The sequence below is a fragment of the Thalia democratica genome, chromosome 4 (assembly GCF_965202585.1).
Source record: "Thalia democratica chromosome 4, ktThaDemo2.hap1.1, whole genome shotgun sequence".
Taxonomy (NCBI): Eukaryota; Metazoa; Chordata; class Thaliacea; order Salpida; family Salpidae; genus Thalia; species Thalia democratica.
The window spans coordinates 12,690,572-12,712,683 of NC_139168.1; the positions used below are offsets into that span (position 1 = coordinate 12,690,572).

The window sequence follows — 22,112 nt, forward strand, 5'->3', positions numbered from 1 at the left end:
TTATTATTCTAAATGACATTTAGCTACACATAGAACCCTATTTGAATCATGCACATATATTAGACTAAAATTAACATTGACTAATGTACTGAAGTCTTTATAAATTAAATGTACTATTTTAAACAGTTGATAAATTTAACTAAATAGTTTTACTTACAACCTAACTCTCCATAAAAACCAAGCTTAAAAATATTTATTGATCATTTTTATAATTTTTTTATATCATTAACCACTTGTAAATATATTTGACAAAGTTGGCCCTAAATGGGGGCCCATGGCTATTCCATCATGTTGGGAATACATTTGTGAATTAAATGTAAATTGTACACCACTAGTGGATAACTTTAAAAGTTTACGAAAATTGTTTTTGCTTAAACTGGGTGTCTCAAGTCTATACAAAGTGTCAACACAAATATCCAATACTTCATCTGTGAATAAACTTTTGACATCAAAGGATGCCGTAAAAGTATTATTTGAATTTGTCTTTTTAATTGACCAGCAAAAGAAAATGAGTCTTTTATCATATAAGAAGAGAAATGTTCAAATACCGGATATAGTTGGTCATTAAGATATTTTGCCAACTTATGTTGAGCAAAGTTCACCATGGATAGGATTGGTATTAAAAGAACATCTTTCTTATGTATCTTCGACGATTTATTTTAAAGTTTTGAAATAAAATTTTACACACACATGAGTTTTTAAAATATTTTAAACAGGTTTAAACTAACAATCTTAAACAGACTAATTTTTTAAGTTTTCAAACTAGCCTGTTTTTGGCAACCCTGTTTGAAATAAAATCCTTAAAATAAAGAAACAACGAAGCTTATTAATAGTAATATATAGATATGTGTATATACAGAAAAAAATCTTATTATAAGTCAGCTTAAATGGACAAATAAGTTTCTAAAACAATTTTAAAAAAGGTATAAAAATTTATTGAGATATTAAAGAAGAAGAAAAACTTATTTTTATTGAGCGCTTAGTTTTCTGAAAAGCACAGCGTAACTTTAGCACGGGTCGTTTATTTAATACGGAATATATATATATATACCTGTTAGTAAAGTTAAAACTTATAAAACTGTTTACCTTGACTATTTAACTACATTTATCTACATGAAATAACTAAAATATTGTAGGCATAAGGGTTTTTTATGTTAAGATAAAAAGGTAAAAAAAAGGGTTTTATAAATTTAATAAAATTATGTACTTAATTAACTTAAATATTAATTAAGTATAATTTTGATAAAACTTAAGTTCTTTATACTAATGTGTGTTAAATTTTAAAAACTAATGGTTATAATAACAACTACAAAGCATTTACCCAAATGATAAAAAATATTGATTTTAGTAAACTAAGTAGTAAAACAAAAGCGATAGTAGAAGTAGAATTTAAAATTCCTCACATAAAACGGTTAATTGTTGTGGCATACCGTAATCAATATACAAAGCTAAATGATTATCAAGTAAACTAGTTAGTAAAAATAACCTTACGCACGAACATTTAGTAAATGATTTTGTACAAATCTTCATTGTTAAGCTGAGTAGTAAAAATTCAACAACTTTAACTTGAGTATATGTAAAGTGTTGAAATTAAAAAGTATTAAAAACTTTAAAATTAAGTATAGCTAAGTTTGTTTTTAAAAGTTTAGTTAAAAAAAAAAAGTTTTAAAATAGTTGTTTGTATTTGACTGTGTAAAGCTAGTCATTGTTGTTGAGTATTTTAGCTGTTTGTTATTTCTAAAATTATTGAAGAAAAAAAAACAGTTATTACTTTGTTGATTTGTTTTTACACTATTTGCACATTTATATTGTAACGTTTTGATAAAAGATTCATACTTTTTAAAGCTTGTTACTGAGCTAGGAGTAAAGTATGCATTTTTTGATTGAGTTTTGTCAAGCATTTTATCATAAGCCTTGATATGACAACAAGTACTTAACATAGTAGTTTTTAAGTATATAAAATGTAGAAATCGAAACTGAAGTGAGGTAGCATGGCCGAGCGGTCTAAGGCGCTGGATTAAGGCTCCAGTCTCTTCGGAGGCGTGGGTTCGAACCCCACTGCTGCCACGTTTTTAATCCAAGTTATTAAAATGTATTTTACAAAACTCACTTTATATTTTAGTATAAATCTATATTACAGCATATTATTATATGCTTTGGTTTTAAGAAAAAATAAAGAGATCTCAAGTAGTGGAAGAGAATTAATGAATTTATTATTTCAAGAACATGACCGAAACTTAGTTTGTAAAAAAAGTTCTTAAAAGAATAAATTCATTAAAGCCTATTATGTAAAAAAAGACTTTGTTTACTGAGTTTAGAAGTTATTTTGTTTTTAAACTAAATAGAACATTTATTATTAAAATAAATAAAACAGTAAACGTTTAAAACTTGTGTGTTTACAAGAATGATTTAGTTAAAAGTTTTGTTTATTTTTGAAGCGATAAGAAAGCTACTAAACTGCAAATTGAACAAAATGCACAGTAACTTGATAGACTTTTTACAGATTTACATTTTGGTACAATCTAATATTAATTAAGCTTGAGTTAACTGATAACCTCAGTTTGAAATTGAATATATATAAGTAAAGCTGCAAAAGTGTTATTAAGCAGAGTTTTAATTGCAGCAAGCAAGCTAAAGTGTTTATAAAATGCTGTCGCATCGGCTTTATGGTGAGAGTAATAAAAGCTTGGCATTTATAAACTACAAAATGCATAATCAAATGTGTGGCCGGTTAGCTCAGTTGGTTAGAGCGTCGTGCTAATAACGCGAATGTCGCGGGTTCGATCCCCGTACTGGCCACATTTCATCCTCGTTAGTATAGTGGTGAGTATTCCCGCCAGTCACGCGGGCGACCGGGGTTCGATTCCCCGACGGGGAGATTTTTGACAACATTTTTATTCCTCTGTTGAAGAATGTTTATACTTATAAACCATTAAGCTAGTTTTAAAGTTTCATGGTGTTTATTACTGCTAAAATATTTTAGCTGACACGGTAAATTTTCTGTATAAAAGAACTTTTTAGTACATTTCTTTCTAAACAATTGTTTTGCTCGTTTCAAAACATGTTATTGCATATAACTATTGCAAAACTGTGAGTTTATTAGTTTTGTTGTTTAAAAAATTATGATGAAAACGCAGTATGCTTGATTGTTAAAAAATTTATACTCAAGCCTGGTTTTTCATAGTTATCAATAAAACTTTTTATCTAAATTTTAAACATGATTTATTGTTTATAATGGCCTTAACTTTTCATAAGTGTTTAATGCTTTATCCGAAACTAAAAAGTAAAAAAGTACGAAACTCAAAGTATAAAAGCATTTGTATATTTCAAAATACTTTAAAAGTTTCCAGCTTTTTAAACTAAGGTAACTAATATCAGTTTATAATCGTTTAATATACTTACTAGGTATGAGCAGACATATGTTTATTAAGCTCAAATAGTCTACTTAACTTGTAAATTTTGCCTACTTTGAAGTTACATATACTTGTAAATTAAACTTTATTAGTAAACTTTTGTGAGAAAATTAAACCATTTATTTAAGTATTAAACTTTTGTTGAAGTATTGAATAGTTTTATGTTTAAACTTTAGTTTTTTTAAACATAAAAAAGTTTTAAAAGTATAAATATTTAGTTTGAGGATTTTTTTTGTTTCAATTATACTTCTTTATATCTATCTGAATTAGAAATCTTATAAAAAACACATGTTTTTGAAGCAGTATGGTTTTCAAAAACATCTAATTGAGTTATTTTACATTAATTATTTTTTTTATTATTAAAGTAAACAATTACTTCATGTTTCTTTTGCTTAATTTTTCTACAAAGTTCTTTTTATACGTACTTTAATATAAAAATAAACTTTTTTATTGGTGATTCATTTTGTTTTTCGATTTGCTGTAGCGATTAATTAATTTCTTTTTAAAGAAAATATGTTAGGTATGCATATTAAGTCCTGGACAAGACGTTAAAAGGTATGCGTGGTGTGCGGCTAGATAATCGAAAGCTTTTTCGCGCACCAGGTCTTAAGACCAAATAATATTTTTGGAAAATATTTTGAGCGCTTTTTTTTTGTCGTTCAATAAACAATATAAAGTTCATAAAAAAAGGTTATTTTATATTTTGATGACTATTTTCTAAAGCTAATTTTTTTTAAGTTTAATATTTTAAGTAAGATGTCGTACAAACTTAGTCAATTTTAAAAGCTTTAAAAAATAACTATAAAAGTAATTATATTAATGATTATATTTTTAAAATGTAACTTCTGTAAACATAATAAATATTTTCGAAATGTTTAGTTTTATTCTGACTATAAAGTTTAAAGTTTCTGCTAAAAAGTTAGTTTTTTAAAGCATAATAAGATACTTAAAGATATAATAATTACAAAATTTTATTAAAAAAAAATTAGTGACAAGTTAAAACAGAAAACATTAGCTTAAAAAAGTGTCAGCATTTTTATGACAGGTTTGATGAAATAACTTGTTTTAACTTAAAAAACATAATAAACAGTTTTTATAAAAAACTTATTTCAAAAGTTAAGTAAAAAAGTTTATCTTGAAAAATACTTCTTAAATTGTTTCATGTAACATTTCGTAGAACAACCTACCAGAGAAAAAAACTTTAAACAGTTTTTATCGAAATTAGTATTTGATTTTTAATATAAAAGGTTGTCTTAAAAAATAACATTTAAATTTTATACAGGTTTTCAAAAAAAAATAATCTTACAAAGAAAACAATTTCAACAGCTTTTCTTTCATCAATTGCCAAACGCTTTATTATTATAACCGGTTAGCAAAACAAAACACCATGAATCGACGCTTATTGAGCAAATATACGCCTTCAATTGTAAAACTTTACGATTTCAAACCGACAATGGAGTTTATTTGGTGAAAACCCGGCATCAAAATAGCTTATTGTGACGACAGCAAAAAATTAAAGAATACCGAAAACAAATACAATGTGATTTCTTCAAGTTTGCCACGCTTGGATGCACACAAATTGTGTTATTGTATAGAGAAATTCAATGCTATTCATTTATGCGTAGCTGCTATAAAAGAAGGTTGTTGCAAGTATAGCTGAAAATTTTGTTTTATGAGCTAGACAGGAAATAATGTAGCTCATTTTGATAATTAAAGTGCTTTAAATGTAGTTTTTGTAACTTGAATTTTTCGTAATTAAGCTTTTTTTGCTTAAAAGTTTGTTTATAGTGTAATTAGAATATTTTGTTCAATATGTACTGTATAAACTTTTATAAAAAGTATTTTTTATTTGTTAAGTCATTATTTTAAGAGATTTTTGTTTAATGTTTTGTAAAGAAAAAAAAGGTTGTATAAACTTTCTATAAACTGTTTATATAAACTTTTCTTCAAAAATCATATTTGTAAACCTTCTAAAATAAGTTTACTACATTTCTCAAAACTATTAATTCAAGACAGAAACTTAAAATTAAATAGTTATTTAACTAAACGCAAGTATTCTTAAAAACTTTCAAAGCTTAATTGGTGTATGTTATATTAGAGTGCGTTCGTGGCAGTAATAATTTAAAAGACTAAAAATATTTTTCAGACATAAATTCAAACAATTATGAAGCTGTTTACTTCACTTTTGGCTGTTCTAAACTTCTCACTTTATGTAAATGCCTTGGAATTAAGTAAGTTTTTGCATACTTTGATAAAGCTTGTGTATAAATAGATACTTTATTTTCTTTCACTGCAATGTTTTGAAAATAAGGTTGCTTAACATTGTGTTTATTTCTTTAAGTGGTTTATTGTTTTTATGGTTTATTTTCACTAGTTTTATGAGATTGATAAAATTCATATATGCTGATGAGCAAGTATTTACAAGCTTTAAGTTATAAATAACAATAAAAGCTTTAACATAGTTTAAAACTAACAAACAATTTTGAACTAGAAAGTTTTGTTAACATATAGTTTTTTATATCACTTAAAATGATAATAAAGCACAAAAAAAGGTTAAAAAAGTTTTTTAATAGAAAATTGTATAAGAGTTTATTAATTTTTTTATTGATAAATACCATGAATAAAAACTGAACAATTTTTTTAGTACTTAAAAGCTTCTTTTTGTGTTATCTGTAATAAAGTTGTGAATAATCTTGTAGAAATTACAAGTTGTAGCTTATAATAGATAAAAACGTTTTTATATTTTTTGATTTGATGTATAACATATACAAAAAAAGCTTTTGTTTTAAAACATTCATTGAAATCACCATTAAAGCAGATTTTAATTAGTTTTACAAAGTATTAATTAGTTTTTAAGTATAGTAAACTAAATTGCATTAACACTTACAATAGTAAAATTCATCTTATGCTGACGAAGCAAGTATTTTGAAGTATAAAGTTATAAAAAAGAGTTTAGTTAAAATTTAAGTTCAAGAAACAATTTAAAACTAGAAATTAATGTAAATATAAAGTTGTTTTTTATATCACTAAAAAAATATTAAAACACAATAAAAGGTCAAAAAAGTTTTTACAAATAAGTTTTTTGCAAAATTTCTATGCATATTTTTATTGATAAGTATCATGAATGAAAGCTAAACATCTTGTCTGCTTTTGGAAAATTTTTTTCTGTGTTATCTGTTTCAAAGCTATGTAATAGTCTTGTAAAATGTACAAGTTGAAGCTTTAAAAAATGTTCTTATCTTTTTGACTGGATAAAAAGTTTGACTGAACTTGAAATTTATGTAAAACGTAAACTTTAATTTTAAAACACCCATTGAAATAACTTTTAAAGTTGATTTTAACAGTTTTACTATGTTTACTTAATTTTTAAATGTAGTTAAGTTAGTTGTGTTATCATTAACTATATATAAACTAGATAAACATTAGATGTAATGTAAAAAGTTCTTTTTTAGTTTCAAATTAGAACTTTTTTAACTTTCTCAAAAGTATTGGAACTAGTTAAACTTATAAAAAAATTTTAAAAAAAAGCTTTTGAGTATCTAAGTACGATTACTTAAGACCATAGGGAGTTAAATACTTAATTTAAAATTAGTTTTGTTTTTTATTTAAATATAAAGCTATAAATTGTAAATTATATTTAAAAAAATTGTTTAGATTATTAAGTCTACACACCAAAAACATTGCTTAACTTTTTTATTTATTTTATTTTGTGGTTCAATAGTTTGAAAAAGTTTGACTTGATCATATGGTTTACATCAGTGTTTCAAAAATATAACTATTTTTTTAATTATCATTAAAACAGTAGCTTTTAAACTGAAAATGCTAAACAAGTAGTATACTTTAAAAATTTTTAGATCAAGGTCACCATTTTATTGTTGCATTAGCTAATTTTTTTTTTCTTTTTATGTTTATGATTTTATTATTTTTCGATAACAAACTTGTTTAAGATTTCTTTAAGACAATTTGTTTATCTTTTTAAAATGAAAGTAAAAAACAGAAAATCTTCCTGCGATGAAAAGTTTGATTACAGAAATTAAAAGAAAAACACTAAATGACTATAAAGGAGATGGGTTTAGTATAAAAAAGTATGTATAACATTTATTATGCAAAATAAATAAACAAACCAAGTTTGTTTTCATATACCAAAAAAAGTCTAGAATTTTATTAGTGATTATTATAATGCTTAATGTTCAAACTTGCTAATTGGTTTTAAACACTGAACTCAGCATAAAAACTAATCGTTTTATCACAATTCAACTTTAGAGGTGAAGTAACAGACTTTTCCGTTGGGTCAATTCAATTGTTGAAAAAATCGAAGTCAGACTATAAAATAGAGTTTACTGGAGTCAATATAAAAGTTCTGGCTGACATAGCAGTGAAGAAGAAAATAATGTAAGTTAATAAAGTTTGGTTTTCTATAAATAATAACTTTTCATGTAGAATTGAATCAAGATTAGTTTGAATGATTAAAGAGGTTATGATTTTAATTGAAGCATAATAAACCAGAAAATGCGATAGTACATCCTTTGAAATAAAATCATTTATAGTCATTACATATCTTTAGATTTTTTTTGTTTAGCTAGTTTTAATCTAATACGTTATAAGTTTAATTTTAAAAAATGCGTTCAATATATAAAACATACCTTTAAAAGTTATACAGCTTAAAAATAATTCATTAGAAAAAATTATATTGAAACTTATTAGAAACAGAAATAATGTTCACCTATATTTGTTTTTATATGTACATAAACCCTGGGGTCGACCTTAGTAAGTCGGGGGCAATAACTAGCAAAGGGGCGGAAGGAAAAATTATAAAAACTTAGACAGTCATAAGATTAAAAAAACTTAAACAAGATATTATTGCGTTGCAGATGAAGAGCAAAAAAAAGGTCTTAGATGTTTTTAAATGGTAGTTTTTTGAGTAGTCTTGTTGGGAAAAGGGCCATAGCCTTTTCAATTTCTTTAAAGAGGGCCATTTGAAAAAAAACTTGGGAAACCCCGTTATAGGATATTGTTTTTCAGTTAAGCACGTCAACTTAAACAATATATTTTCATATTCATACTTAGTGAAGAATGACATATTTAAAACTGCGTTTAAGAGCCTAACTGAAGCACAACAGTATACAGTTATTTGATTTTATAAAGTTCTAATTATTTAAAAAAAGGAACTTTTTCCTACACGCGTGTATAAATTGTATTTAAATCAACCATTGCAATTTGTTGGTTTTGTTTTTATATTCATACTAATTCAACAAAATCATGTTTAAAACTGCTTTCAAAAGGACACGTGTAATAAAAACAAAATAATCTACAGTTACTTTACTTTCTTTGTATCATTATTTTAATAAAAATTTTTACTGCTTTTCAAAGGTTAATGCCTGAGATCAACGCAAAAGGAACAGCAAAAGTATCAGTTATGGATGGCAGCATAAATCAGGCCGTTGAAATTAAAAAGATCGGATCTAAGTGGAAGGTTTTATATAAAAATAACTTAAAATTACTGATAAGTGTAAAATATTTCTTTTAATTTCATTGTTTTTTAAGTTAAAAACATTGACTTGATTTTCTTGTATTTATTTTACAGTTTTTTTCATGTATAATAAAGTTTGAAAACTTGAAATTTCAAACTATGTCTAAATTAAAACCTTGTAAGATAAATAAGAAAAGTAAACATATTACGCATTCAAATTTTAATATATTTCAAACTAAACAAGTTGACTATTTAAACCTTGTTAGTTAAAGTTTGTGATATTTAATTTTAGAAACACGTAACCGCAAAAAAATGTGACAGTTTTTAATGTTACAAAACTTTGTTAATGAAGTAAAATCTTTTAAAGTTCTTGCCTAATTATTTTTTTACTTTGAAAATGTAAAGTCAAACTTATTAAAAACACTTGAGGTACGGCAAGGTTGTATATAAAAGCTTTACTTAAAACTTTAAAAAAATCTAAAGCAAAAATTTTAATAATCAAGTATCAAATTTATTTTGTAGATTTTTTTATGTAATGTTCATTTATGCAATAAAAAAAAAGTCAAACAATAAAAAGTGTAACAAACTCAGGGTGCGTTGTCTTTAAAACATAACCTGTATATACAAATAAACGATGTTTTTATTGCATAAGTTAACATATCAGAAAAAAAAACTACAAAATATACTTGCAATTTTATATTTGATTATTAAACTTTAAGCTTTATAAATTTTAATAAGCTTTAATACCTTATACTAGTTACATTACATATAAAATAGTTGTTTTATTTATTAAAACGGAACAAAAATACTAAACTTGCTATTTTTGAACGCTTAGTATGTTAGATAGTATATGATAACGCAAATATGAAATGTAAAGATCTTTATAAAACTTATCGTTTTTTTTTAAAGTAACAACACCTTATACTTTTCTTTATTTAATAAGTATTCTGATTATTTTTTAGATGAACCCTAAGCACTGTTCATCGCTAATCGGTGATATCAAGATGAAACTAGATGGGGAAGGAATTTACCAAGCGATATTTTCAACTCTCGAAAAAATGTTTCAAAAACAAGCAAAAGGGTATTTGAACAAACAGGTATGTTTTTAGAAAATAATATTGTGTATAATTCTATAAATAAATACTTTTTGTTCTGTATAAGTTTAGTCTAAAAATTTTTAGAAAAAAGTTTAACGAGAGTTTAAAAAGTATTTCATAAACAAAATGTTATTTAAATCAAATTTTTTTATATTTGTTAGAAGATTCTTGAAAATTAATTTCAGCAATTTTTTTCGTTTAATATGTACATTACCAATAATCATTCAAAATAACTAAAAAGTATAAGTAAATTCTCATATACAGATTTGTCCTTTAATAAAAGAGAATTTTGACAAAATTTTGCAAAAGATTGATGTAGAAAAATTGCTATCACTCACACACGAAGAACTTTAAATTATTGCTAAGTGTAATATTTATTTCCAAAGCTTTTTTATGCTGATGTAACTATATTGATCTAATTTTTTAGACATTTTTCGTGAAATAATCTTTTATTAGACGTCATAAGTTTCAAAAAGTGTTTGCAAGCTTTTTTTATTAAAACATTTTATGTTCAAAGAACATTTATTTATTATATTGTTTATATGTTTTATAGTATTTATCATTGTGCTGTATTTTTAGTTAAAGTTTTACTTTTAAAAATATAAAAAACGTTTTTAATTTCAAAAGCGCTTTGTTGTATAATTTTAATATTAGACAAAACAATTTTAGTTGTCAACTAGAGTTTTAATTTGAGTTGTTTAAACTTTAGATTCATTAAGTCTTTAAAGCTTTTGTTAAATATATACATTTAACTTTAATAAAGTTTAAAACAGCTTTTGTTATTTGCAAACTAGTCTGCATAGACTTTTTTTTGATAAAACTGCAAATTTAGTGAATTATTTTATACTTTACATGCGTAGAGCGCTTTATTTAAGTTGTTATTAAATTGTGCAAATATATTGTAGCAGTAACTTTTTCAATAAAAAACAATTATAAGCTTGTTTAAAAATTTGTAAAAGTTTGAATGTAAACAACGGTTATGCATGCCTTTTATATACAAGAAACTTATGAAAAGTAGTTATCATTAACAATTTTTTTTTGTGGTTTAAGTATTGACTCGCACATTTTTTAAGTTATAAAACATTCTCAAAGTTAATATGAAGTCAAAAACTGCATCACAAGTAATCTACTCGTAATAATATAATCTACTCTAACTCTTAAAAGTTTTCAGTTTAAAGTAGAAATAAAGCTTAAAGTTTTGTGTTGCAGTGTAAGATAAATAATTTTTTTTACTTCAATTCATAAAAACATGAACATAAGAAGAACGTGCCTTTATCAAAAATACCTTAAATTAAAACGCTATAAACTGTATTGAGTGGTCATAGTTAAAATAAACGTTAAATGGACATAAGATCAATTTTTGAAACTCTTTAAATAAAACTTATGTTTTTAAATATTTTTGTTTTCATTCCAGTCATTTAAACTAGAAAGTATATTATAAAATTGATTGGTACTTAATGGGTATTAATGATAAAAGTTCAATACATTCAAAGATTTTAAAGTGAATCTATGAAAAAATACGATTCTATAAATAAAGTGTTTACGACTTTCAAAAAAAAAAAACAACTTTTTACTACTTATGAAGAATAACTTAAATGTACTGTTAATACATCATAAAAAAAAAAACTATATTTGTAAATTTATATAAGTACAAAAGCATGCTGTGCATAAATTCTATATTTATTAAAAAAAAACCATCAAGAAATGTCATGCACATCACAGTTATAACAAAAAATTCACATAATGGAACTGTTTTGTAAGTGTTAATAGAAAAACAATCGTTCATAAAAGTTATCAGTAGTAGTACTAGTGAAAAAGCTCAAAGTTTTAAAAATTAAAAAGAAAATAGAGGATGTTAAAGGATTTCATTGTAAGTCGTGGCAAGATATAATAATCGAACAATAAAATAACTTACTAAGAAACGAATCATAAATAAAAAATTCATGGCAGTAAAAAGTAAAAACATGATGTAGTAATTTCACTTGGCCATAAATAATAAACAAATCATTTGAAGCGTTTATTTAAATAAAATTTCATTTTAACTCGTTTCAATGTGTTGTTAATTTATTAATTTAAATATTATCAGTTAAACTAGAAAAGTAATTTGGCTAAAAAGTAATTAACAAGCAAACCAATAAAAAATATTAAACCAAATTTAATAAATTTTACTCAAATTGCTAATATATATTCTATAAAAAGAAACTACAACATATAGTACTTATACAAAGGACAAAACTAATTTAACTCAAAATTCCATTTAACCACAATAATTTTTAAGAATCCTTTAAACAAATAAAACAAAACGTCCCGGTCTGAACTTTTCACTTTTGCGCATCAACATTAAGTTAAGGTTCTTTTTTGAGGGCTTGAATGAAAAGCTCCAATTTGTTTTGTATTTGGCGCACTTTTCTCATTTCTTCTGCCAACTGAACTTTCTTACCGACTATCAGTTCCGTCTTCATCTCACTGTTCTTCGACATTTCCTCCAAAACTTCTTTCACCTTCAACATTTTACTTTTTAAATGATAAAACATTGAACAATTGACTATATATATATAAATGTAAAATATATAAGCTAAATTACAAGATTTTGGAAAAATCTCCCAGTTCGGATAATATCAGTACGCTATTTGAAACTGTTTGGTTAAAAATTTGTTGTCAAACAAAATATTTAACTTTTGTAATTATTTATTAAATCACAGCTATGTTAAAAAATTAACGTTAAAATAGTACAACACCAATTTTAACTTTAAATTAATAAAGTTTGATTTTAGAAGTTAAATGTTAGAATTTAATTTTAATACCAGATATATATACTGATTTTCTACCCCTAGATTTATTTTGGAAATTGACTATGAAAAAGACACTTTCTGTTAAACAAAATATTTAACAAATGAACTAAGTTATAAATCGTTGTGCCCCGTTAATATTTATGTAATATTTAACTGTAAGCTATTAAACTTGAGCTAAATATTTTTAAAAGTATTAGGATGATAAAGTAATACAAACGAACCTCGTTATGAGTATTTTGCCTCACTAATATTTATGAAATATTTAACATTAACCTTCCAAATAATTTTACAATAATGTAATAAAATGAACAAAAAAAATAAAGTTATTTAAAAAAGCCAAACCTCGTTTTCAAGTCTCTGCGCTTCGCTGTTCATCAGCTGCTGCCTCAACGCGTTGCTGGCAATCACCAGCATCCGCCTGATTCGCCAGAACAGTATGACGTCACTGCAGTCAGCTGATGACGAGTGGCGGGAGTAGCGGCACTCCGAGCAGTTTTGGAGGGCGGATTGAAGCAAGTGGCTGTTAAAGTTTAAATATTTGTACTGAAGATAATTAAAAAAGCAGTAACTAATAAGTATTCACGCAAAGCGTCCTTAAGCAAGCACTTGGTGTGTTTTGAAATATTTGAAATTTGTCTTGCTGATTACCGTATTTTATTGTTGTACGTAATTTACTTAAATGAAAATTTTAAGATTAAAAATAGCCAAAAACTAAACAGATTTTTGGTTTTTGCAGTACAATTTAAAAAAATAAAGCTTAATAATTACTACAGAGTTTATAAGAAGTAAACTTGAAGCTTTCAAGTCTTCAGAAAACAATATAATTTAGGGTTATATTGGTTCATAAAAAAAAGGACAGTATAAATGTACAGTTTAAAAAATTATTCTTAAAATAATACTAATTAAGAAGTATTTTCAAAGTAAAACAAAATTATTTAAAATTATATAAAAGTAAATAAATAAAAAGATAAGTAAAATCAAAACAGTGTGATTAAACAAACCTCTTGTTCAAAAGTTGCCACATATCTTTCACGTCTTCTTCTTCAATTTCCTTGTATCCCTTCGACAGCAAGTTGGTCGTGACAGTGGACAATTCAACTTGTGACAGCTCTTTACTGCCCCCATGCGGAAACATTTCTTCTAGCTGGTGCTTCACCGCCAGGTTTCGCTGCTGAGTTTTGCTCCTCTTCTTCCACTCACTCCAACTGTGTCAAGATTTGTTTTTTCATTATTTGAAACGATGTAACAAATCTTACATTATTTTAATGTTTGTATATTTCAAACAAAACCGACTGACCGCGTGTACCAGTTGGGGCCGATGCTCTTCTCCATCTCATCCTCCAATTCCTTCTTCATCTCGATCAGGTTTAGTTGCATGAAACCTGCAGCTTCCATCCACTGGTTACTACCCCGCACCTGCGCAGAATAATTTAAAAACTCTGATATTTAAAATATTTGTTAGTTGAAAATGATACAAACTAGAAATTAAGTTCACATTCCAACAGTATATGCTATAAACTAATTTACTAAAACTAATGTTTATACCAACTATAAATAATTATAGAATAATTGAACTGTATCTCATTTTATTATTATAAACTTTCATACTAGATGTGTGCCTTGGCATTTATATTTGATATCGTTTCAGATTTTTTATTGCTAAAGTATTCAAACACAAGAAGTTTCTCTCTAACCTTTTTGTCTTGCATGACGAAGTCGATTATGTTTTTGAGCGGTTCGGCGAAATCCTTCAGGAACTGCTGGTTGTCGTTGCGCTTAATTATGACGTCACAGAGCCTGTTCCTCAGCTTGCTGAAGTCGTTGCCTGTTTGAATTTTAATTTTTTTACAAAAATTTTTGGATGCATACTGGCAGTCTTTTTGCGCAAGCTTTAAAGGCTTAATTAATTGATAATTTAATTCAATATTACTTTTATCAATTTACTTCAGCTACTATTGCTTAGAAATATAAAGTTTTTTTTAAATTATTTTCTTTATGCAAAACGAACCGCTTTGTTCATTGGCTTCGCTGTCATTGGTCAGTATTTGCACGAATTCGGCGGTGAGGGTCTGCTTGGCTATTTTGATTGCAGTTTCAGGAAGCAGCTTTCGGCTCCACTCCTTCAATTTTATTTCCACCTGCGTGTTAAACTTGCCCGGGTCGTTTTCCTGCGCCGCTGGTAGGTACACCTGTGATGATGGTGAAAGAAAAAATTTAAATTGTCGTTTTTAATTTAAATTACATTTATAAGTTGCAAAATTAGGCTAAGGTGATACTATCCTAGCGTGATTTGTATAAAAATTTGATTTGTTCAATTATTATTTCAAAATAAAAATATTTATCTATTTTTTAGACTAATATGACAGGAAACAATTCAAACCTGGTTGATGACGTGGTCGCTTACAGCCTGCCACAAATTGTTATGAAGTGTTTTCTCCCATGTTTGTGGTGCGATGATCGTTAGTTGATGCATATCATCTAATATCTCGTTCCTGTTTCAATTATTAAAACTAGTGTTTATAACTTCATTAAATTCAGTTAGGTGTTTAATTGTATATTAAGATGTGAGTTTTACTTTGCAGAATGAATTTACAACATTCAGCAAGTTAAAAAATAAGTTGTAATTATTATAACAAATACAGCAAAGAAATTGTCTGGTAGCTGAGCCAAAACTCAGGGTTGCCACTCGTTTTTTCCAAATTTTTTCCAGGTTTTCCAAATTTCTTCAAGGTTTTCAAAAGTACACATTTTTGGGTCTATTTTTAGTTTACAGTTAAGTTTAAGGTAAAAAACTGTGTTAAATAGTATTTAAACATTGAAAAGATAATGTAAAGCTCCTTAAAATATGTTTTTTGATAAAAATAAATTTGATGATGACAAAATTTTTTGATTTGTAAATTTTACTACTGAACATGTGAAAATTGTTAAAATTCGAGGTTTTTTAAGTGATTTTTGTTCAAATGCCCAGTTTTTTTCAAAATTTCTCAAATTTAAGGTTTTTCCAGGCTTTTTTTTGCCTAAATTGTCAAATTCCAGGTTTTTCCAGGATTCCAGGTAAAGTGGCAACCCTGAAAACTTACTAAAAAAGATCACATGTAAGAACAAGTAAAAACTTGCAAGAACCAAAGTGGACAAATTAAACCCTTTTGGCATTATGCTTGTTAATATTGATACAAAATGTTGACAGTTAACAAAATTTAGCAATTTAAGAACAATTATTAACACTAATAACAACATAAGCTGTAAAAATAAGTATAACATAGAAATTAAGTGTATGGTGTAGCTGAGATAATACTCTAGAAATAAGAAGACCATCTGTAAGGAACAAGTAAGAACTTATGAAATACAAAGTTGACAAACTTAAAAGATGACATTGTGGTTGTTAACATTGATATAAAATTTTATAAAACAAAGCTCTTATCCACCTAGCCTTTTCAAACAATTCGTCCCTGTTCAGCTAAATCAAAATAATAGCCATTTAAAGTCATAGAAAACTACCCTGGTACTTAAAAAAATATTTCAAACAAACCTGCGTTTTACAAAAATATTCAAATAATCTTAAGTCAATTTAATTTTGTCAAAAAGTTTTTAGTTAGCATAAGTTGGGTTGAGTTTTTTAAGAACCATCCTGATTAGTATAAGTGTGTGGCAACCCTGATTTAATCTCAAAAAAAACTTTCCACCTGAAGCTAGTAAAAACTATTTCTCTCAAAATACTACCCTCGGATTAAGGAAAAATAACTATCCTGAGTAGCTAGAGTTTGTGGCAACCCTGAAGTAATTTTCTTCTCACCTGGCTTTTTCGAACAGTTCGTCCCTGTTGAGTTCCCTGTACTTGTTGAAGTTGTTCTTCCACTCCGTCTCCAGGTTGAACCTCTGCGCCTTGAACATGTCGGCCTGCTGTTCCACCGATTCCTTCACCATCTTCCAGAAGCAGTCGCTCACACAAACGCTCAGGTTCGATGTTGTCAGCTGAGATTTTTCCAGGATGCCTCTCCGCGACAAGTTGCCGAACAAGCTGTTGATAAAAAATATTACAACATTTAAAACATAAAATCTAAATTGAATACTAAAGTGAAGCAGTGAATATAACAAAACTTTTAAAAGAAAGAACTGAACTTTTTCTTTTGCTTTTAGTACTTGAGTGCATTTTGTTGCAACTAATTGTAGTGATAAAATAGATGTATAGATGCAATAGTATATGAATAGGACTATGCTTTAAGTATTACTAATTAAATTAAGTAGAAAAAAAAAGAAATAAAAGAACGGATTTGAAAATAACCAAAACATTAAACGCTTTTTGACTTATAAATAATTTAAACTAAGAAATTACAAAGGACTTTTCAACAACGGTTCATGATTAAAAATACTTAATACAGCAGAATTCAATTTTTGTATCAAACACTGAAATTACCTGGAGTTTTCAAAGAATTCAGCTTCGTACTGCTTGATCTTGTCAATTTGCTGGTCATCACCGTCTGGCATTCCGGTCACAACTGCAAAGTAACCCAGTGCCTTCATTGGCAGCAACTGACCGTTCAATATCTTCTGAATCCGACCTTTGATTATTGTTATGTAACAATATGAATAGCAACTTACCAGTCGCTGTTGCAAGAGAAACAATAAAAAAGAAAAACTTACGGTTATTTTTGGAACCGTTTAGGTGTAAGCTTAATAAAATAATAATAATTTTTTAATTAAATACTATATTTCAATATTATTTAATTTATAAGAATTTATTTGTATCTAACACCTACTCTTGGTTGCATTTGTTTATTATTGCAAAAGCTTTCTTTGCACAAAAATTCACAACATTTTATTTATGCTTATAAATATTGTGTATAACAACAGAATAACAAAACTTTTTATTTTCTTGCCTTACCTCTTTAATAACTAGTAAAACTTTTGTTTAAGGCTTTAAAATATATTATATATATAAAATTACAAAACTTATATAATAATAAGGCCATAGGGGGGTCCAACACTTTTTTTTACAAAAATTAAATTTGGCTTTTAAATGAAAGCTTTAAATACAAACTATAAGCCAATTTTTATAGAATTAAAAATTATAATTTAACTTTTAAGATATTTAATTTTTTGTAAAAAGTCTCCAATACAAACGTATGGAACGCACATTTTTTGGGGTCAATTTTCTTGGAAACTTTAAAATTCACTAAAGATCTATCTCCTCCTTCATTTTTCAAGCAATCTTCTTCAAATTTTCAGAAAATGTTCCTTATATTAAGAAAAAACAATACTTATGGCCATAGGGGGGGGTAGGCCATGTTTTTTACAAGTTGATCTTATTTTATAGAGTTTTTACTAAGCTTCAAGTTGCTTTTTACCGTTTTTAAAAATTCGAATTAGTTTTTGAGATATGACCGGCCAAAGTCGGGCCGCATAACAGGTTCCTTATGGGGAAGGAAAAACTAAAACGGCGAAAAAAGACTAATGCATTCAAAATCTATCTCCTCCTTCATTTTTTAAGCAATCTTCTTCAAACTTTCACAGTCTATTTTTTATACTATAACAAAAAAACGTTATTTGTGACTTTGAAAAATTTTAAGTAAAAATACCTTTTTTTTGAAAAAAAAAAATTTTTTTGATAAAAAATCACTTTTTTATTTTTATTTTTGTCATAAAATTTTTATTTTTTTAAATTATTAAAATTCACAAATAACGTTTTTTTCTCATAATGTAAGGAACATTTCCTGAAAATTTGAAGAAGATTGCTTGAAAAATGAAGGAGAAGATAGATTTTAAAGCCCGTTTTTAAAAACTCGAGAAAAACGGCTTTAAAGTTACCCTTTATATACCCTTTGTAAAGACAACCCTTTATATAACCGGTCATAAAAAAATAGTTACTTTATATTTTTTAAATCTAAAAAAAGCATCTGAAAGATTATGAAATTTACTATAATATAAGTCTATATGTTATTTTTGGTCAAAAAATGGCTTCTACCCCCCTCTATGGCCTTATGAGTTTTAATAATTAAAAAAAAAAATTATCACAAAAATTAAAATAAAGTGTTCTTTTTTTCAAAAAAAAAAAATTTAATAAAAAAATTTTTTATTCTAAAGTAACGTTTTTTTTTTGTTATTGTATAAAGATTAGACTGTGAAAGTTTGAAGAAGATTGCTTAGAAAAAGTAGGAGGAGATAGATTTTAAATAAAATATTATTTTTTCAATGTTTTAGTTTTCCCTTCCCATAGGGAAGCTGTTATGCGGCCTGACTTTGACTGGTCATATCTCATAAAACAGTTTGAATTTTTTTAAACGATAAAAAGCATCTTGAAGCTTAGAAAAAACACTAAAAAATAAGACCAACTTGTAAAAAACACGGCTAATCCCCTCTATGGCCTTAATAAACAACTATCACTTTATTTATACTTGGGTACTTAGTTTAACTTATATATAAGTAGTCAAGTTTTGAATAAAGTTTTTATTTAGGGAGTATCTTGATTATGTTCTTATTAAAATATGATTATCTTAGTATTCTAGGTTTAGTTTAATTTAAATTTTTATTTTTTTGTTTAATCTTAAATTATCAACATACTTATAGTAAACCACTACTCTAAAATAAAAAAAAATTAAGCAATGTTTAAAAAGTAAATGTTTGCATCATTTTTGTACATTTTGTAATTAAGATTTTTTTAATTAAAGCTAATTATATTACAGGGTAAGTTTATTTATATAAACTTCAAAAACAATGTTGCCTCTCAATTAGTAGCGTGATGCATGAATTATAAAGTACTTTATAAAAAATAAGTTATATTAACCTTTAAAATTTAAACGACTCAAAAAGTATAAGGAGGATAAAATTTATTGTAAAACTTGCTCAAAAATTAAATTACTCTCATTGGGCTATAATAAGGAATAAAAGAATGTTTTATTTATTTTTTACCCAACTTAATTAGTTTTTTATAACAAATGGTACAATTATACTGACTACAAATTATTTCTCACCTGGCTTACTAGTCTCAAATTCGGCTTTGTCAGCTTTCGTCAAAACAAATATGGTTCTTTTACCTTCTGGGTCGACTTTGTTGACAGTGTCTGTTACAAGACTCAGTTCTGCATCTACAGATCCGTCCTGTTAATTTTTTCACACTTGTTAAATTTTAACTGTAAATAATTTAAAAAAAACAGTTATGACTGACTGTTGAGTTTCAACAAAAGTGAAACCTAGATCCCAGTCTACTGAGAGCTTGTTTTTTGGTGACCCACATGAAATGATCATAAACTGTTGTTAAAAAAGTATGAGCATCGGCTAGCGGCACATGAAAGTCCAGGCTTCAGCTCTGAAGACTTTTGCCAACTTTCCTTTTTCTTTAATAAAAAGAAAAGTAATTTTTGTTTAACAGACTACCTTAGTTTAAATGTATTAACTTATATTAAAAAGTTTTTTGAAAAAAGTATTTTTTATCATTATAAAACTGTAAAATTTATGTTTACTAAAACTTAAATGCTATGAAATATTTCAGTCTACTTTATTAATGTTTTTTATTCAATTTAGAGAAAATTATTAAGCTAGTTAGTTTCTATAGACTTAAAAATGCTAAGCTGTTATATGGAGTCACCATAAAAAAAAACAACTACAATTTTTTTTTACCTGAACACACAGAATAATTGAGTTGGGGTTTTCCATGTGTTGCCGGCTGATCTTCAAGATTGACTCCTTGGTGTCTTTGGCCATGCCATGTGTGACAGTGTTGATCATCCCTGGCAAGTCAACCAAAACCATTCTTCTCAAGTTTGGTCCCTTCACTGTCAGGCTGATAGTCTCACTGGATACAGTGTTCTTGCCAGAGCAAATGGACTTCATCCTCAATTCTATTTCTCTCCTCAAATCTTTTAAATCAGATTCCTTGGTCAGGTCAAACTTCCTGGAGCTGTCCTTGAACTGGGCAACGTGGTCAGGGCCCTCACTGAGCGTCACTTTCACTGGCGACCTAGTCATCATTTCTCCTGCACCCCGGGGAAATATCCTTGCTTGGACGATCATTTCCAGCACACTGGTCTTTCCAGCACTCTGGTCTCCCACCACAACAACCCTGGGTAGATGGTCCTGGGTGTTGTAGTTGCTGTCAAAGTTGGAGAGGTCGTCTAGAACTTCAGAGTACATGTCAATGAGTGTCTTCTTGGCGCTTCTTGCAGTGTCTTTATTATCTTTCTCTTTTTCACTGTCTACCGAAGTTCCCTTTTTGCATTTTTCTTCAAAGGACTTTTTCTCATTTGCGATTCTTTCTTTTTCTTTTTTGAGAGCTTGTTCCTGCTCACGGACCTCTTTCATTCTTTCTTCCAAAATTTTATTTTTCATGACCAGCTGGTCCATTGTCAAATGCTCTTGACTTTCCTCTGTCTCTTTACTTGTTTCATTATCAACTGGCAGACTAGGTAGCTTAAGAGACATTCCTTGAGATGTCAAACTATTAGGATCTACTTCGTCATTGCCATTGAAATTAAACAATGAGAACATCACAGCTGACATTGGTAACAATGTCTTTTTGAAGTCATCATACTTTTCTTTATAATCTCCTTTTGAATCTTCATACTTTGAATGTAGCTTGCTCAACAAGTCCTTGTTGTTTTCTTTTGCGTCCAAAAACTTTGACTTGAGCATTTCTTTACTGTCAAGGTACCACTGAAATTTTTCCTGGGTGCTGTTTTTGAAACTTTGGAGCTTTGAGTCCACATAGTAAGCCGATGTGCAGAAGCCACCAATAATCCAGTTTCTTGGCTGCACAAGTTGACTGAGCACTACTCTTGCAAACACCATAGTCGGTCCCATCATTGAATACTGCATTTGGACCACCTCTCTGCCCTCTGGTTTGGCTACAATGTTTTTCTTGCTGTCCTCTGGTTTGACTCCTAGAGTCTTCCTTTGGTTGTTAAGTGCTGCTAAGTTTCTTATGGGTATCTTTTTGAACTTTTGGGAGCTCACATTTTGAACAGCTTTTGCTAAATTACCAAATCTCATAATTGTCACTTAGTTTACTGTAATGAAGGTTACTTTAATAAATGAGTTTAATTTTATAGACAAAAGAATGTTTAAGATAAAATTATTTAAAATTTTAATTAACTACAGTATGAGCAGCATTTAGTAGATCAATATATAAGACAAGAACCAAAGGCCTATTGAGTTATTAAAAAAAGGCTTAATTTAACTTTTAGCTTAAAAAAAAACTATCATAAACAGTTGAATATATAGTAAAATACTGGTTCTGCACTGGTAAAAAAGTAAAATTCAGAGAAAAATAATATTTTTTGATAATTAAATATTATCAAAAAAAATGTTGTTCTTTTTTTGTTAATTTTGAAAATATCTAAAGAAAAGT

General features: G+C 27.1%; 2 protein-coding genes and 2 non-coding genes across 4 annotated transcripts; 3 read left to right on the forward strand and 1 right to left on the reverse strand.

Moving 5' to 3' along the window:
* Positions 1–1,985: 1,985 nt before the first annotated feature.
* Positions 1,986–2,067, forward strand: Trnal-aag (transfer RNA leucine (anticodon AAG)). Its single transcript has one exon. It is a non-coding gene; the product is annotated as a tRNA-Leu (tRNA).
* Positions 2,068–2,725: 658 nt separating this feature from the next.
* On the forward strand, positions 2,726–2,799 carry Trnai-aau (transfer RNA isoleucine (anticodon AAU)). The gene has a single exon. It is a non-coding gene; the product is annotated as a tRNA-Ile (tRNA).
* Positions 2,800–5,557: 2,758 nt separating this feature from the next.
* Positions 5,558–10,377, forward strand: LOC145835060 (uncharacterized). The gene is made up of 6 exons (XM_082942600.1): positions 5,558–5,644; positions 7,411–7,498; positions 7,677–7,805; positions 8,784–8,886; positions 9,846–9,980; positions 10,245–10,377. Exons 1-6 carry the CDS (start codon positions 5,578–5,580, stop codon positions 10,332–10,334), a joined length of 612 nt encoding a protein of 203 aa, XP_082798726.1. The 5' UTR covers positions 5,558–5,577; the 3' UTR covers positions 10,335–10,377.
* A 1,948-nt stretch (positions 10,378–12,325) lies between these two features.
* Positions 12,326–21,754, reverse strand: LOC145833027 (dynamin-like GTPase OPA1, mitochondrial). The gene is made up of 11 exons (XM_082940229.1): positions 20,387–21,754; positions 19,741–19,867; positions 17,187–17,331; positions 16,566–16,790; positions 15,153–15,264; positions 14,781–14,961; positions 14,467–14,597; positions 14,070–14,188; positions 13,774–13,977; positions 13,115–13,292; positions 12,326–12,481 (listed from the first exon to the last, which is right to left on the reverse strand). The coding sequence occupies exons 1-11, from the start codon at positions 21,752–21,754 to the stop codon at positions 12,326–12,328; spliced, it is 2,946 nt and encodes a 981-aa protein (XP_082796355.1).
* Between the last annotated feature and the right edge of the window lie 358 nt (positions 21,755–22,112).

Excerpts from the sequence above, each read along its gene's own strand:
- LOC145835060 (XM_082942600.1), top strand. The coding sequence starts at position 5,578 with ATGAAGCTGTTTACTTCACTTTTGGCTGTTCTAAACTTCTCACTTTAT. Across the intron at positions 8,887-9,845 it reads AGATCGGATCTAAGTGGAAG|ATGAACCCTAAGCACTGTTC; the intron begins GTTTTATATAAA and ends ATTATTTTTTAG. Across the intron at positions 9,981-10,244 it reads AAGGGTATTTGAACAAACAG|ATTTGTCCTTTAATAAAAGA; the intron begins GTATGTTTTTAG and ends TCTCATATACAG.
- LOC145833027 (XM_082940229.1), bottom strand. The coding sequence starts at position 21,754 with ATGAGATTTGGTAATTTAGCAAAAGCTGTTCAAAATGTGAGCTCCCAA. Across the intron at positions 17,332-19,740 it reads ATTTGAGACTAGTAAGCCAG|GTCGGATTCAGAAGATATTG; the intron begins GTGAGAAATAAT and ends CAATAATCAAAG. Across the intron at positions 13,293-13,773 it reads TGGCAACTTTTGAACAAGAG|CCACTTGCTTCAATCCGCCC; the intron begins GTTTGTTTAATC and ends AAACTTTAACAG.